The sequence below is a fragment of the Mauremys reevesii genome, linkage group 6 (genome assembly GCF_016161935.1).
Source record: "Mauremys reevesii isolate NIE-2019 linkage group 6, ASM1616193v1, whole genome shotgun sequence".
Classification (NCBI taxonomy): Eukaryota; Metazoa; Chordata; order Testudines; family Geoemydidae; genus Mauremys; species Mauremys reevesii.
In genome coordinates this window covers 677,200-694,542 of record NC_052628.1, presented here as the reverse complement: position 1 = coordinate 694,542, position 17,343 = coordinate 677,200, and the positions used below count along the sequence as shown (strand labels likewise).

The window sequence follows — 17,343 nt, the reverse complement described above, 5'->3', positions numbered from 1 at the left end:
CTTTTTTTGTTTTACTGGGGTGTTGGTTTTCATAACCGTTCGTCCCCAGGACGAGTGGCACGGGTGGGAACTGGAGTGTCTAGGGGAATTGCTTGGGTGACTTGTGGTTGGCCAGTGGGGTGAGACCAAAGTCCTCTCTGGCTGGCTGGTTTGGTGTGTGTTAGTAATAAAGGACCCCCAGCCTGGGGCTGTGACTGCCCTGCCCTGAGCAATTTGTCCTGAACTGATACTCTCAGTTGTGTCCCGCTAGAGGCAGCATCGTTACGCCCCGTGTCCTGTTTCATACCCTCAGTCCATGTGCTTGGAGAACACAAGTCCAGGCATGTCTGCGGCATTGCTGGGTCCCCAGGTGAGGTTGAGCAATTCCCCTGGTGTGGCCTCATGCAGGGGAGTCGTTGCATTGTAGCTCCCTTGCTGGACAATGGCTGTTGATGGGCTGTTTCACACACACCCGGGTGTTGGTTACTTTCCTGGATGTTACCTCTGGGGAGCTAAGATCTGGCTGATTCCCCAACGTACAGCATGTTTTAGTGACAACCATACAACACAGTTCTCACTTCATATGTATTAATGATACACATCTATGGATAGAGAAATGACTTTCAGCAGATCATAACCTTTCCCCTGGTTCCTCACACAGCATGCTTTACATGTAAGATTACAATTATATAAAAATGAAGAATATGGGGGTTACAGGGCACTCCCCCAAGGTATAGTATCACACGAGGCTTCTACTGTCTTCTGGGAGTACCTGTCTCCTGGGGAGGATGCTGCTGAGTGTCCTAATTACACGTCTGCTGAGCTGAGCAGAGCCAGCCATAGAATAAGGAATGATGCAGAGCGTGGGGGCTGTAGAGGTGACAGCTGGAAGCAGGGTGTGAGTGAGCCATCCCCTGACATCTGGGGGAAGCTGGGTGAAAACACTCCAGGAGCAGACCGTGTTTGCATAGACACACCCACTCGGCCTAGGTGTGCGGAGACAGAGCTGCTTGGCCCCAGGATCCCTTTTGGCTGGGGCTGGGTTACAGATCCCTTTAGGGCTGAGTGCAGAGGCAACGAAATGTGGTTCTGCTCATTGTCTGAGTAAAGGGCAGCCGAACTGCGCCCTGCAGGCACTGATTGAGGAGTCACCCTCAGCCGAAACTCGCTTGCTAAGCAGGGGGCAGGGAGGCCAAAGCCAAGTCATACAAGTGGGTGAGTGTTTGTTCTTGGGTGTTGTTTCTTGTGATTAAAGATGGGGCTGGCTAGTTTCAAGGGAGAGTTCTTGTTCCTGTTTCATGATTATTAGAGCTAATATCAGTGATAAGCATGTCAGGGCTGAGCTGGGATCTCTGGGTGGAGGAACGTGTAGGCCTGGCACTTCTGGCCTTGCTGCATTGGTCATGAATATAAAAAAACTGTTGGAATTCGGCACTTCTTTCTCCCCAAATGAGGCACTGGTGCAAAGCAGATCCAGGGGGCGAAGCGTTAGAGCTGGTGTGGGGACAGTACTGCAGAGAAAGACAGCACAGAGCCTGCCCTTGCAGTGAGGAGCAGCAACAGAGGCATTGCTTGACACCCCACCCAGGGGTGAGCCCCGGGAGGTGAACCCCGCGAAGGCACCTCTGATCTCGGCTTTCGCTAGCCACGGCCAGCGCTGTGAGTGGGGTGTGAAAGGAACAGTCGTAGAATCCTAGAATCTCAGGGTTGGAAGGGACCTCAGGAGGTGTCTAGTCCCACCCCCTGCTCAGAGCAGGACCAGTCCCACCACAAGCAGACTTTCATACCACACGCTGGGGAGCTGAGGCACCGGATGCTGCCCAGGGCACTGGGGGTGTATCGGTAAGAGAAACCCCCAGACACTGAACGTGGCACCTGCAGCTGCTGACTCTGCCTGGGAGAAGGGATACACAGACATACAAGGCTCTTTGGTTTGGCTTGTATCCTCTTTAAAGTGTCCAGGACATTTTATTTGGTGTTTAATTAGTGAAAAAAATGAAGGTCGCTGTGACTTGACCCTGGGCTGTGTGTGCCCCAGGCTCTGCAGCTCGCAGTGCCCCTGGCTTCCTCCCAACCCTCTGGGGCAACAACCCAGAGCAGGGTGACCCTGGGACCAGGGAGAGATGGGACCAGGGTGACCCCTCCACCGCTGCCCAGGGGCCCTGGCTGCAGGGTAAGTGGGGTCCCCAGTGCCAGGACTTGGTGGAGGAAGCCAGGCTTGGGCAGGTGGCCCCTTTCCCTGGGCAGAGCGTCGGGGGCCCGGGAGTATGGGGGCGGGGTGGGGGGCAGCATGGAGGAAGCCAGGTTGCTGCAGCCAGGTCCAGGCAGGGGCTGAACAGCAGGGACCTTGGGGTGGAGCCAGAGCCGGGCAATGTTGGTAGCCAGATAGCAGGGCTGCTTGGACAGCAGAGCCCCTGCAGGGAGCAGGAGCTGGGCACAAGTAGGCGAGAGGCAGAGAAAGGAGGTTCTCCCTTGAGAGTCATCCCTGATCCCCCAGCTCCTCCCTTCCCCACACACCTTGTGGAGTGACCGCTGCTGCTTGGCAAGGAGCCTGGCCCCGGAGAGCCACTAGCAGAGGTCCCTGCAAAGGGGGTATTGGACTCCTACCCGCCCCGCCGACCAGGCTGGCTGCAGTGGCTGACGAAGGTGGTGCCAGCCTCCGGGCAGACTGTTACCAACGGGCACCATCCCCAAACCGCAGTGTGTTCTGTCCTTGATAGCTGCTTTCAACTCCTGAAGGGGGGTTCCAAAGAGGATGGAGCTCGGCTGTTCTCAGTGGTGGCAGATGGCAGAACAAGGAGCAATGGTCTCAAGTTGCAGTGGGGGAGGTTTAGGTTGGATATGAGGAAACACTATTTCACTGGGAGGGTGGTGAAGCACTGGAATGGGTTCCCTAGGGAGGTGGTGGAATCTCCTTCCTTAGAGGTTTCTAAGACCTGGCTTGACAAAGCCCTGGCTGGGATGATTTAGTTGGGAATTGGTCCTGCTTTGAGCAGGGGGTTGGACTAGATACCTCCTGAGGTCCCTTCCAACCCTGATAGTCTATGATTCTATGATTCTTAGATTTCACCAGCCATGCGGCAAGTGTGATTTACCCCTCGGGCACAGTAACAGCCTAACCCTGCTGTCACAGACAGTCCCAGGAGAGCTGCCGTTGTGGCAGATGGCCCCTCACACCAAAAATCACAGCACTACTCAGGTTCCTGCCAGTGCCAAAGGCCAGTCGCTCACCCCAGGCCAAATGCACTCTAGATCCTACACCAAAGCCATCGCTGGCAGCCAGTCCTGTCACAATTCACTAAAGGTTAATTAACTGCACAAAAGAAATGAGAGTTAAATGTCCTTGGTCCAAGCCAGTAAATGTAGACACGCAGACACGTCACAGTCAGGTTCCAAGCAGCAGCACTCATAAGAACGGCCGTACCGGGTCAGACCAAAGGTCCATCTAGCCCAGTATCTCTTTACCGACAGTGGCCAATGCCAGGTGCCCCAGAGGGAGTGAACCGAACAGGCAATGATCAAGTGATCTCTCTCCTGCCATCCATCTCCATCCTCTGATGAACAGAGGCTAGGGACACCATTCTTACCCATCCTGGCTAATAGCCATTTATGGACTTAGCCACCATGAATTTATCCAGTTCTCTTTTAAACGCTATTATAGCCCTAGCCTTCACAACCTCCTCAGGTAAGGAGTTCCACAAGTTGACTGTGCGCTGCATGAAGAAGAACTTCCTTTTATTTATTTTGAACCTGCTGCCTACTAACTTCATTTGGTGACCCCTAGTTCTTGTATTGTGGGAATAAGTAAATAACTTTTCCTTATCCACTTTCTCAACATCACTCATGATTTTATAGACCTCTATCATATCCTGCCTTAGTCTCCTCATTTCCAAGCTGAGGAGTCCTAGCCTCTTTAATCTTTCCTCATATGGGACCCTCTCCAAACCCCTAATCATTTTAGTTGCCCTTTTCTGAACCTTTTCTAGTGCCATTATATCTTTTTTGAGGTGAGGAGACCACATCTGTACACAGTATTCAAGATGTGGGTGTACCATGGATTTATATAGGGGCAATAATATATTCTCAGTCTTATTCTCTATCCCATTTTTAATGATTCTTAACATCATGTTTCTTTTTTTACCACCTCTGCACACTGCGTGGACATCTTCAGAGTACTATCCATGATGACTCCAAGATCTTTTTCCTGACTAGTTGTAGCTAAATTAGCCCCCATCATGTTGTATGTATAGTTGGGGTTATTTCTTCCAATGTGCATTACTTTACATTTATCGACATTAAATTTCATTTGCCATTTTGTTGCCCAATCACTTAGTTTTGTGAGATCTTTTTGAAGTTCTTCACAATCTGCTTTGGTCTTAACTATCTTGAGTAGTTTAGTATCATCTGCAAACTTTGCCACCTCACTGTTTACCCCTTTCTCCAGATCATTTATGAATAAGTTGAATAGGATTGGTCCTAGGACTGACCTTGGGGAACACCACTAGATACCCCGTCTCCACTCTGAGCCGGTCCCTCTGGTTGGGGATTTTTATTCCTTTCCCCCAGAGCTCACACTGGGGTGGGACGCGGGTTTTCGCACATCCCCTCTTCATGGGGTTGGGGGAACAATAACAAAGTCTCCTGTCCAATGATGTTCTCCAGGGGTTCATCTGGTGTCTATGGGCCTCCTTCTGTTGGGCAGGGGGTGACACCCCTTGTGGGTCACTGGTACGTCACACTGGGAAACGCTCCTCTCCTGACTGGGGGTTTCCAGGGCCAGAGCAAACACTTCTCTAGTGTGGCAAAGTACCTGCTTCTCCTCGGCTGGCTCAGTCCTTTTTTTGCCTTGGAGACACAGGCTTGGGCAAAGCAAAGTCCTTCCCGGTCACGCAGGGTCTGGCTGATCCTTTTCTCAGTCAGTCCCTTGCTGGTTTTCTCCCCTTCTGGGGACAGAGTGCAGCCTTCCTTGCTGGAAGGGGTCAGAGTCTTGCTGCAGCTACTCGCTGGCAGCTTCTCTGCTTCTCTCACTCCCCCCGTTTCCCTGCCAGGGAGGGTTTAAAAAGGTCTCCAGCAGTTGGGGCCAGCTGAACCTAATTAGTTCCCTGGTAACCCCTGTTCCAGCTGAACCTAATTTCTCCCTGGCTCTCTCTCCTCAGGGGACAGGGAGAGGCCTTTTAACCCCCCTGGGACTAATTCCTACCCCTCCCTTTGTAGCCATTTGTCCTGGGTTTGCCACACTAGTTACAGAGCAAACCCTTCCCTGTTCCCGATAGCATGGGGTGCAGCTATAACCAGTGAGATCAAGGCCAGCAGCAACTCGCACGCGGTTCATAAAGGCCAACCAGCAATCAGACTGTAGTTAGTCACTGGCTGCGTGGGTGTCTCTCTGTGTGCTGTCCCCGCTCTGCGCACAGAGCCGACACCGCAGACCTCGATCGAGCCGCCCAAGGAGACCACAAGACTTGGTTTGTAGTGAAGGCACCCGGCTGGGTTTATTGCCGACAAAGCACGGTATTAGCGCCCTATGCATCTACAGGTTCACTTAATGCATGTACGCCCGGGACAATGCACCGGCTCAGTGAATGGCAGGACTTTCCATCCCCTCGGCCGGCCAAAGACACCCCCTCTGAGACCACTCTTTATACACCGATACAAACAAGTTACGTACTGCCCCTGTGACGTGGCTAGCTACCACCCTTTGCCTTGTAGCTTTGGTTCAATCAAAACCTCGCGATCCACTCCCCTGTCATCCTGCCCTCATCTTTAAGAGAGGTCAGTGGGTCCCTGTTATCGCTGGGGAAGGTGTTTGCACCCACTGGACATCAGGGTGTTCTGGTATCACCCTTCTGGAATGTGTTTGCGGGAGCGTCCTGTGCCCAGCGCTTCTCAGGAACATGTGTTTGCAATGACAGCCCTGCTCTTGCCAGGTTCTGTGCGCCTGACTCCTGCTCACAGCCTGGCTGTTGCTAACTTTGCTTTCCATTAGCAGGGCCTGACTAGCACCTTAGTTCAGGCCTCAGACCAGGCCTCATGTCTCCGGCTCTCTCTCTGTCTGCTACACACACCTCTAGAAATCCAATCCCTATTTTAACAGCGCTAACACACAGGTGGGCCAGACTGGTTTCCAGCTGTGCACTTGTCAGAGCTCAGTGAGGCCTAGAGGCCTTGGCAGGAGATGGCACCTGGTCTGCCAGAATCACAGTGCCCCTGCCTCGTGTGTGTGTGGGGCGGGGAGGGGGCTTGCTACATTGCCGTACTTTGAGAGACAGCCTGGCCTTTACACAGACTAATGTATTAATAACATCAACATCTCCCTAATGTCAGGCGCAGCACTTGCTTTGTACAATCAGTATTTGCAGGTACCCGAGTGGTCCAAACATTCGGCTGAAAATCAGTGAAAACCAAATCACAGCATTCGTAGACCTGGGAATGTTTCCGAGCCACCGAAGGGCCTCGGGCAGAGCTGAGCTGGCTCTGAGGTGACAGTGGCGAGGTAGCTGGGGCTGAAGCAGCAGAGAGCAGCCGCCGAGCAGAGGGATTCCAGTGCTGGTCTCTGGAGCAGGCAAAGCGAAATCCCCTCAGCGGGGTTGGGAGGCAGAGCCCCTGGCGCAGCCCAGAGAGCACTGGCCTGCCAGCATCTTTGGCCTCCCCCAAGGCAGCGCAGGTAGCTGTGAGCTTGGCCTGGGCCGAGGTGATGCTTGGAACACGCTTGCCACCCACTCCCCGCTGGCAGAGGAGGTCTGAGGCTGCAGCTATCGCACCCTGGGTGAGTGGGGGAGGAGGGAGTCTTACCTAATAGTGTTAATTTATTAGTTGCTGGTTTTCCCAGCTTTATTCTGTGGGTCCCACCCTCCCCCGACACACAGGTTTGTCCCCGATACAGTTCTCTTTGCTTTCAGCCCTGGGACTTGGGGCTTGCGGGCGGGAAGTATGGCCTGCCAAGGGCACCCAGGTGGGGCAGGGAGTGTCTTGGAAGGATTCAAGATGATGTTTTTTTAAGCCTTTAAGAGGAACCCCAAGCAAACTGAACCTGGCCCTAGGAGCTGCTGGCAACGCTACAGGGCATGGCTGGGCCATTGCTGTGCTGGTGGGATCCGGCCAAAACGCCCTGCTCAAAGGGTTACAGGGAATTCTCGCACTGGGGGGTGCTAGGGCCAGGGGCGGCTCTAGCAATCCGGCTGCCCCAAGCAGGGCGGCATGCCGCAGGGGGCGCGCTGCCGGGCGCCGGTCCCGCGGCTCCGGGGGGCCTCCCGCAGACATGCCCGCGGGAGGTCCACCCGAGCCGCGGGACCAGAGGACCTTCCGCAGTCATGACTGCGGAAGGTCCGCCGGAGCCGCCTGCCGCCCTGCCGGCATTTTGTCGCCCCAAGCATGCGCTTGGCGCGCTGGGGTCTGGAGCCGGCCCTGGCTAGGGCCACAGCTCAGCAAACTCACAGGAGGAAGTTCTTGAGATACGGCAAAGATTTCAATGGTGCTGCTGGGCGGTGCCCTCCCCTGGCAAACAGTGAAACACCAGGCACCGGATCCTGCCTTTCAGAGAGATTTTAGCTACAAAGAAAAAGGCAACAGGAGGACAGGCAGAGGCTGACTTGCTATTTATCTGGCATTCTAAGCCGTGATTTCCCGACCCCCCCCCCCCCCGCCGAATTTTTTTTTTTTGGAAGGTGACAGGGCCAGCAAGAGTTAATTTCCTCACAGACTGACCTGACCCAAGGCCGAACTTTGGAGACTGGTTAGGCAGATCTGTAAATGAGCAGAGCTTTGAAATGCAAGTCTGCATTGGTAGAGGTAGAAGGGGAGATGTTTGCTCAGGTCTTGGGATATAAGCAAACAAGTCTTGTCTATTGCTAGAGCTTTGATTGAAAGATCAAAAAAGGAATATTAACATTTGTGATGATACTTGAGTGAAATAGTATTATTGTCTGTGTGTCTCTTTGAAGGTTGTGGTAACCTGTATCTGAACTGTTTAATGGATAAATTACTCTGTGCTAATTGCCAGGATGTTTGGGAGAAGGAGTTAAGCCTATTGTTTTCTCAGGCCGAAAGGCTGCTGGAAATGTATAAGAACCCTGGGCCATGATCCTGCTTCATCTCAGATCTGCTTTGGGTTTCAAGAGGGGGAAACCTTAAGCCACAAGGATTGAGATCCCCAGTCACTGGCTGGAATCACCCTGAATATGGAAATTGGACTATAACCTATGGACTATTTCTAAAAGGACTTTTGGCAACTACAAGCTCATCTCTGCTGTGTATCTGAACCTCAAGAATTGAATTCAAGTCTTTCTGTATGTTGATCTTTTAACCAACACTCTCTCTCTTTTCTTTTTTAATAAATTTTAGCTTAGTTAATAAGAATTGACCAGAAGCGTGTATTTTGGGTCAGATCTAAGTTATAATTGGACCTGGGTATGGGTATGGACCTTTGAGATTGGAGGAACCTTTTCTTTTATATGATGAGATCAGATTTTCAGGAATCATCATCATATCTGACAGGTGTGTCTGGACGGAGGCCTGAGGCTGGGCACTTTAAGGGAACTGCGTGGTTTGGACTTCTGAGTAACCAGTGAGGTACTAGAGAAGCTGTTCTGCGCTGGTTGGTAAATCCAAGTATTGGAATGACTACCAGCGTTTGGGGCAGGGACAGCTCTAGGTATTTTGCCGCCCCAAGCACGGCAGGCAGGCTGTCTTCGGCCACTTGCCTGCAGGAGGTCCCTGGTCCATTGGACTCGGTGGCACACCTGCAGGAGGTCCTCCGAAGCCGCGAGACCAGCAGACCCTCCGCAGGCATGCCGCCAAAGGCAACCTGCCTGCCGCCTTTGCGGCGACCGGCAGAGCGCCCCCTCCCCCCCGTGGCTTTCTGCCCCCGGCACGCGCTTGGCGTGCTGGTGCCTGGAGCCACCCCTGGTTTGGGGTTTGTCTGCCCCGTTCTGTTTGCAGTTCACTCCAATTGAGTGACCTCAGCTGGCTCCCACGGGCAGCACCATCACAGCCTATGAGTCAGCAGGACACATAGGGATGCGCTTATGGACAGGGACTCCAGGAGCTTTTCCATGCCCAAGTGCTGGGAGCTGGTGTTGGGACAGAGGATGTACAAGCCATGTGGCAAAGGATATAAAAAGGCAGCTGCAGATGCTCCGTTTTTGTCTTCAGTGCTGCTTCCCACCTCTGGAGTCACTTCTCTACAAACTGAAGCTTTGAAAAAAGGTCTGAAGCTTTGGTTGTGTTCCAGAGGGACTCTACAAGCCAGCAAACTCACCAGTGCTGCCAGGAACCTGATGTACCTGAAGTCACACGTATGTATCTGATGGCTTTGACCATTTAACAACTCCCTTCTCATTCTTTTCTTTCCTTTTCTAATAAACCTTTCGTTTCCGATACCGACGGGTAGGCTGGCAGCGTGGTATTTCGGGTAAGATCCACACTAGTGTTGATCTGGAAATGTGGCTGGCCCTTTGGGGATTACAGGAACGTTTTGTATAGTGAGCAGAGTTTTAAATAACTTCTCACTGTACTGGACCTAGGTGCTGATTGGGAGGCAGAGGCTGGGATGCAGTAAAGGGGGATGGGTGATTTCTGGTTTTGGCTTCTTGATAATGAGCGTGGTGGGGATCAGGAGCAGAGTTGTGACTGGTTGCTGAGTTGAACTTCCGTTACCCACCAGTTTGGGGAGAACTGGCTCTGCTTTGCAGCCTGCCCTGGCTTTGGCAGTGTCCGCGAGGGCTGCCCCAGGCTCCTTGGGTCACAGGAGGACCCTCAGGAATCGGGCTCCCAGCAGAAAGCACCAAGGGGACCTCACTTTTTGGACTGCCAGTGGAAAGAGACGCGTGGTCAGACACGTTTGACTCTGTGTGGGGCTGGTTACAGAAACCTTATATCCCAGGAGCCACTGTAGGAGTTATCCTAGCCTGGGCGTGCCAGCAAACCCGGGGAGCCCCTGGCCCATCAGCACCTTAAGGCCCAATGAGCAGCACTTCAGCTTACCTCTCCCACCTGCTTCCCTGCCTAAGGTGCCTTCACATGGTCCTCTCGCTCCGCCTCTGCCGTGTGCTGGGATCTATCTATAGCTGGTCACTGACCGCACTCCTCACAGCACTGCCCAGGTCACACGGCTTCTTTTCATTTTGTCTTGCTGACCTGCCAGCGGCTTGGGCTGGAGATTGAATTTCAGTGAGACAGACACAAAATAACCGAAGTGCCCGCTCACTTCTGGGAACTGCCAGCAAGGAGAGACCCAACGCAGCTCAGGTTGCAGCCCCGGCCTGCTGCGAGGGGATATAAAGACAGGGCCTGACGGGTGGCCCCAGACTAAGTGCCTGGGAGACTCAATTGGCTTCTGCAGGCGGCTTCTACTCCAAGTGATGATGGGGAAAATCGGCTTCTCCCTGATCCTCGCCCTGGCTCTGGTGACCCTCAGCACCTCTTCAGAGAGAAAGGTATGGGGCAGGCTGGGCAGGGCGAGGGGCTGAGGGGGCTGGGCGCTGGCTCTGGGGTGTCTCAGGCTGGGCAGGGCGAGGGGCCGAGGGGGCTGGGCGCTGGCTCTGGGGTGTCTCAGGCTGGGCAGGGTGAGGGGCCGAGGGGGCTGGGCGCTGGCTCTGGGGTGTCTCTGGCTGGGCAGGGCGAGGGGCCGAGGGGGCTGGGAGCTGGCTCTGGGGTGTCTCAGGCTGGGCAGGGTGAGGGGCCGAGGGGGCTGGGCACTGGCTCTGGGGTCTCTCAGGCTGGGCAGGGTGAGATGCCGAGGGGGTTTTCCAGTGATAGTTTCTGCAGCAGGGGCCAGAATCCCTTTGCTCCATCGATCTGGTGAAATGGCAGCAGGCGATGGCTGTGCACGTGCTGGGGTCAGGGGCAGGGGCAGCAGGAGCTTGACGGGACAAAAACCACAAAATACCTTTTTTAAACCTCTCTGTTTTGTGGCCTGACTTGGGCATTTTTAGTGTAGGGGGGCCCAGCTGAGCAGGGTCCAGACTGTAACAGGCTGCCATGGAGAGGACAGTGTCCAGCTGCTATCCATACCCACTGGGGGAGGGATTCAGCTCAGTTTGCACCAAGGGAGATGTAAGTTAGTCAGAGAAACTTTCCAGCCATCAGGGTGTTAAGCACTGGGGCAGGTGTGACAGAGTGTGGGGGAGTCAGGGCCCGGCACCCCCGGCTTCCTGCGATTCACCGTGACTCTCAGCCAGGCAGTAACACAGAAGGTTTATTTAGAGGACAGGAACACAGTCCCAGACAGGTCTTGCCGGTACAGACAACAGGATCCCCCCCCAGTTAGGTCCATCTCGGGGCCCAGGGAGGCCACAGCCCCGTTGGGAAGCCCAAGCCCCGTCGGGCTCCCCTCCATTTCCCAGCCAGTCCCAAAACTGAAACTCCCCCCAGCCTCTCCCCGGCTCCTCCCCCAGCCTTTGTCCAGTGTCCGGGGCAGAGGTGTCACCTGGCCTCCAACCCTCCTCCTGGGGTCTCAGGTTACAGGCTCAGGTCTCCTCCCTTCCCCAGTGCAGCCCGTCCCAGCACAGCTCCCCTGCCACCTTCCCAGGTCACTGCTCCCCACTCAGCATTCACAGACACACCCAGAACATTCCCACTTCGTCACAGCAGGTTCCCAGGGGAGGCTGCGCCATCCCCAGCACTGGAGGTTTTTAAGAGCAGGTTAAATAAACCTCTCTCAGAGATGGTCTCGGTACAACATAAGCCTGCGGCAGCACGGCGCTGGACCAGATGGCCTCTCCAGGTCCCATCCAGCCCCACATTCACGGGGTCGGAGTCACGTTCTGAACTGTTGGTGTTGGCCATTCTCTGCTTCACGCTGTGTAAGGTCGGACTCCGGCTCTTCATGTCTGTGCTCAGCAGGGCCTGTCCCTGACCTGGGGGCAGGAAGCTCCGTAGTGCAGGCTGCTCTGGTGTGGGAGCGAGCATGAGGAATGCAATGCTTGGATTTCAGTAAAAGCACACGCTGACCATGGCGAGACAAATGCGCTGGGACCCTGCCGAGAGAGCTCTTTGCTGGACAAAGCCAGGAGCTCACTAATCTTCCATCAGAAATTATGGCCACTAGAAACGCAGCCTCCACGCCCACAAAGACCAGGGTCAGAGGTTCTTCTTGTGACCAGCTGGTTCCATGGGATCTCAGGAGCCAGAGCACAGGCGAGGCACTTTGGGTTTTTTATTTCCTAGTTTGCAGGGTCTCTCTTTTGCATTTGGGGCTCTTGGGGTCACGGCCTCAGGTAAGTGTCTGACCGTGCAGCGTTGTGCGTGGGACCACGTCTGCTCTCCTTTCAGTGTGACCTGTCCGGACTGTGGCGGAATGAGCTGGGCTCACTGATGGAAATAGATAAAGTTAACGATGCAGGAGAATTTTCCGGCAATTACCTCACAGTTGTGACGGCCACCAGCAACTGTATCCGCAGCTCGCCCCTGAAGGGAGCCCAGCATGACACGACACAGAGGAGCCAGCCGACCTTCGGCTTCACTGTGAACTGGGAGACGTTCTCGAGTATGTACCACATGCTGCTTTGGGGCTAGGTGGGGTGGAGGGCACTGCCAGCATGAATGGGGGGCACCAGGGGGATTATCTTGGTTTGTTGGCGTGCCAGAAATGGTTTGGGGAAATATGTGACTCAATGCAGTAATTGTGTTCAATTTGGGGAGGTTAAAATGAATTGTGTATGGCACCAGCAAGCCCATTACTGGCTACTGTGTCCGTTTCTGCTGTCTGCATTTCAAGAGATATTACAGTCCTGGAAAGGGGTCAGAAAACAGCTACCAGGATGGTTCGAGCTCTGGGAAACCGGCCGCCCACGGCGAGACTAGAGCAGCTCCATCTATTTAGTTGATACAAGAGAAGGTTATGGGGGTGTCTGATCATGGCCTATGGGTGTGGACATCAGTTATAGTTTGAGAGTCACCCCAAACTCGACTCCTGGCCAGCCTAGCTTACGTAAAGGGGTGCCCTAAATCCCAGAGAGCTGGCCCATTGCGGGGGAGAGGGGGGATTGAAGCCTGGGTGATGCTGAGGCTCTAGCTAGTAATTCAGGGGCATGGGAGGGGGGTGCAACAGCTCTAGTTACAACAACTCATCAACAGCTAATTCCATCGTTCTGCTAATCCAGCCGCTCGTGTAACTCCAGTGCGGCCGCTCTCCCGACAACTCGGCTAGTGCAGTAACACGGGTACTCAGGTCAGCTAGTGCAGTGACGATAAACCCTGCAAGGACCTGCCTGTGAAGAGCTTCCTGACAGCCGATGACTCTTTAATTGAGCAAACAAAGGTGTCTGGAAACTGAACCCAGATGTATCCAAATTAGAAATGAAGTGGAGCTTTTTACCAGTGCAGGTGATCAGCCAATGGGACAACTGAGCTGGGCACATGGTGGATCCTCCATCGCCTGGAATCTTTAAGTCAAGACGGAGTCTGTTTCCAAAAGCTGCCTCTGGCTCGACCAGCCATGGCGGGCTGGACGCTGGGATACCTGGGGGAGGTCCCAGGGCTGGGTTACGCAGGACGCCAGGTTGTGGCTGATCGCAGGGAGGACGATGACGTGATCAGATGACCATGGGAGGAAGATATCAGCTGCACTTTGCATGGCCTGCCGTGGGCGCGCGCGGGTGGGTTGGGGAGGCCAGAGGAGCCTGTGCACAGCTGAGCGGGTCGACCCAGGGCCTGAAGGAGACCGGGTCCTGGCGCATGGACAGAAAAGTGCAGATCTGGTGGCCAGCAGACTTTGGAAATGGCCTAGGCACGGGGGGCCTGGGAGACGGAGGAGTCCAAGTGTCCCCCAGCCAGCAGGCCTCTCCCCTTCCTGACCCTGCCCCGTCTCATGTAGCCACCCCAGAAAATGGAGTCATTGTGCTGCTCCGCCGTCTGGGCCGGTGCCTGGGAACGCGCGTCATCGGGGAGAGATGCTGCGGAGGCAGAGAGAGGGGCTCTTTGTATGCCTGTGTCATCGACACAGAGCGCAGCCTCTCCCTCCACCCTGAGCTCTGGGCTCGGTGTCTGCGGGACGCAGAGCGAGTGGCACTGTCTCTCCCTCTGACTCCTGTCCGGTTCCCTCGCAGACTCGACAACCGTCTTCGTAGGCCAGTGCTTCATTGGTGATAAAGGGAAGGAAACTCTGAAGACCATGTGGCTGCTGCGTGAGAAGGTTGGATCCCCTGGAGATGGCTGGAGAGCGACCAGGTGGGTGACTGGGCACAGGCTGCCCAGGAGCGAAGGTGCCGCCTGCGGAGCTGGGACTGCAGGGCCTGGCTCCGTCTCTGCTCGGCTCTGAGCCCGTGTGGGATGAGCTGGTGAAGGGCAGGGTAGGGCTCTCAGCCCCAAATCACAAACCCTTGCACCCCCCACCCTCCTCTGTATCTGGCTGGAGGAGAAGGGGGTGGTGTGAATATGAATGAAGGTTTATTCCCCAAAGGTGCTGAGTTCCCTGGGCCCTGTCACTCCCCAGGGCTGTGTGAGATCCCCGATGGGTCAGGCCGGGGCCAGGGCCATGTCCTCCCACGGCTCTTCTCTGAGAACTCGCTAATGGGTGAGCAGCCCACCGGGGGGGTGGGCATCCTGCGAGCGGGAGCATCCCCAGGGAGCCGAGTCAGTGCCAGAGAAGAGCACAAAGGGTGGCCTTGCTGACCCACCCGGGGGGGATGGCTGGATGAGCAGCCCCCAGAGCCCCTGCCCGCCCCCCTGGGTGCTGCTGGGTGGCTCTGAGGCCATGCCAGTGCGGGGTGCTCACAGCCACGCTGCCTCCCCGGGCCGGGTGCCCCTGTGAGGTGGAGCCTGGAGGAGGGGCGTTCCCCAGACAGCGGTGCTCAGCACCCGGGCTGGGCGCCCTGGGGATGGGGTGTCCCTCTCTGGGCTTCTCTCCTCAGGCTGACGCACTCTTAAAGGGCTCTTCAGTGTAACAGCAAAGCTAGAGCTAGAGCCCGTGGCTGGAAGTTGAAATTAGACAAATTCAAATTAGAAATAAATCACAATTTTTAAACAGTGAGGGTAACACTGGAAGAGCTTAGCAAGGGCCGCGGTGGATTCTCCAATTCGGGCAGCTTTTAAATCAAGATGGGATGTTTGTCTAAAGGACTTGTCGCAGGATTGAATTCAGGGCAGTTCTCTGTTCTTTGCCGTGCGGGGGGGTCGGACCGGTCCCAGGGCCCGTGCCATGCGGGGGGGTCAGACCAGTCCCAGGGCCCGTGCCGTGCAGGGGGGTCGGACCGGTCCCAGGGCCCGTGCCGTGCGGGGGGGTCGGACCGGTCCCAGGGCCCGTGCTGTGCGGGGCTCAGCCTAGATCTGGGATAGGCAACCTATGGCACGCGTTCCGAAGGCGGCACACGAGCTGACTTTCAGTGGCACTCACACTGCCTGGGTCCTGGCCACCGGTCTGGGGGCTCTGCATTTTAATTTAATTTTAAATGAAGCTTCTTAAACATTTTATAAACCTTATTTACTTTACATACAACAATAGTTTAGTTATGTATTATACACTTATAGAAAGAGACCTTCTCAGAACGTTAAAGTGTATGACTGGCACGCGAAACCTTAAATTAGAGTGAATGAATGAAGACTCAGCACAGCACTTCTGAAAAGTTGCCGACCCCTGGACTAGATGATCACAATGGTCCCTTCTGGCCTTGGAATTTGTGAATCACTTGGTGCTCCTGCCTCTCCTTGTGTTGGGCAGCCCCGAGCGCAGGCCCGTGCTAGGCCAGTAACACCAGCTCTCTGCTTCCCTGCAGGGTCGGCACAAACGTTTTCACCCGGAAACGAAATCTAGAGCCAGGGAAAATCATTCAGCAGCACTCTCCACCCTGTGATACTCCAGTTCCACCAGCACCAGCACAGTGAACACGCCCTCCAGCTCCACGGCTCCTGTGCCCACCCGGTCTGGAATTGTCCTGGGCACTCTCAAGTGTGTCTCGCCCAGCAGAGTCACCCGTCTCTGTCTCCACCTCCCCCTTGCTCGCTGGTTACCCCTCCCAGAATCACTGCCCATGCCCCCAATGCTGCAGTTTAGTTCATTTCTCAGCAATGCTCTAGTGCTGGAGGCAAATGAGTGTCTTGTGTTTTTATCGCTCTTGGCTTTTTCAGTCATGGCGTCCACCTGCCCCTCTCCTACTTCCCTGGATGATCCTGAAATCTCTCCCATTAGCTGGGGTCTTTCCAGGACTCTCCTGGCAGCTTTATTGCCCTGGTTTGCTCCTTTCCTCGCTCTCCATCAGTCTACGGCAGAGATTGCACCAACCTTACCAAAGTCCCAGGGAAATGGTGCTCTCGTTCCAAATGGCCTTCATGTTAGCTCAGGGCTAGTCAGTGCTCCCAGCTCAAAGCTGCATTTCTCTTAGAAAGTTTCAGCCCTTCATGAGTTCTGGATTCTAGGTACCAAATAAACTGTGTTCCAGTGGAAAAATATTGTGCCATTCTGTGTTATTATTTGAAAATAGTTCTTAGTTCACCATCTGCAGCAGGCTACTTACTACTGCACAGTGACCTGGGACAAGGAGTGTGATGGGAAACTGCTTAATGTACAAGTGTTCTCCTCCATCGGTGGGGAGTGCTGGGTTGCGAATATATTTCCCCATCTCTCTCCCTCTCAGCAATTCAATCCCCTCCTCAACGGCCCATCATGCTGACTAATATGGTCTTGTAGTTTCCTTGTACTCCCCTCTTGGTTTGTCTGTATCACACAATTGTGGAAATGGAAGGGACCTTGAGAAGTCACTTAGTCCTGCCTCAGTGCAGGGATTGGACTAGATATTATCTAGACCAGGGATGGGCAAACTTTTTGGTCCAAGGGCCACATCTGGGTGGGGAAATTGAATGTAGGGCTGGGGCAGGGGGTTGGGGTGCAGGAGGGAGTGCGGGGTGTGAGAGGGGGTGCGGTGGGCAGGAAGGGGCTCAGGGCAAGGGGTTGGGGTGCAGGAGGGAGTGCAGGGTGGGGCATGGGGTGCAGTGGGCAGGAAGAGTCTCCGGACAACGTGTAGGTCCTGTTTTCTAGACTTTTAATCCGTTTTGTTGTTCTCCTCTGGTCTTTCTCCAATTTGTCGACATTTTCCCCCAAGTGTGGTGCTCAGAACTGGACACAATACTCCAATTGAGGCCTAATCAGAGCGGAAGAATGACTTGTCGTGTCTTGCTTACAACACTCCTGCTAATACATCCCAGAATGATGTTTGCTTTTTTTGCAACAATGTTACATTGTTGACTCATATTTAGTTTGTGATCCACTATGACCCCCAGATCCCTTTCCGCAGTGCTCCTTCCTAGGTAGTCATTTCCTATTTTGTGTGTGTGTGCAACTGATTGTTCCTTCCTCAGTGGAGCACTTGGCATTTTCCTTTGTTGTTAGCGCTGCAGAGAGTTGCCACGGCTGTTCAGTGCGGTGTTCTTGGA

At 54.6% G+C, this 17,343-nt stretch overlaps 1 protein-coding gene across 1 annotated transcript; it reads left to right on the top strand.

Moving 5' to 3' along the window:
• Positions 1-9,114: 9,114 nt before the first annotated feature.
• On the top strand, positions 9,115-16,083 carry LOC120408710 (avidin-like). The gene is made up of 4 exons (XM_039545902.1): positions 9,115-10,412; positions 12,250-12,463; positions 14,025-14,145; positions 15,690-16,083. The coding sequence occupies exons 1-4, from the start codon at positions 10,338-10,340 to the stop codon at positions 15,796-15,798; spliced, it is 519 nt and encodes a 172-aa protein (XP_039401836.1). The 5' UTR covers positions 9,115-10,337; the 3' UTR covers positions 15,799-16,083.
• Positions 16,084-17,343: the final 1,260 nt, after the last annotated feature.

Coding starts and splice junctions, on each gene's coding strand:
- LOC120408710 (XM_039545902.1), top strand. CDS start 10,338: ATGATGGGGAAAATCGGCTTCTCCCTGATCCTCGCCCTGGCTCTGGTG. Junction 10,413..12,249: donor GCACCTCTTCAGAGAGAAAG/GTATGGGGCAGG, acceptor CTCTCCTTTCAG/TGTGACCTGTCCGGACTGTG. Junction 12,464..14,024: donor GAACTGGGAGACGTTCTCGA/GTATGTACCACA, acceptor GTTCCCTCGCAG/ACTCGACAACCGTCTTCGTA.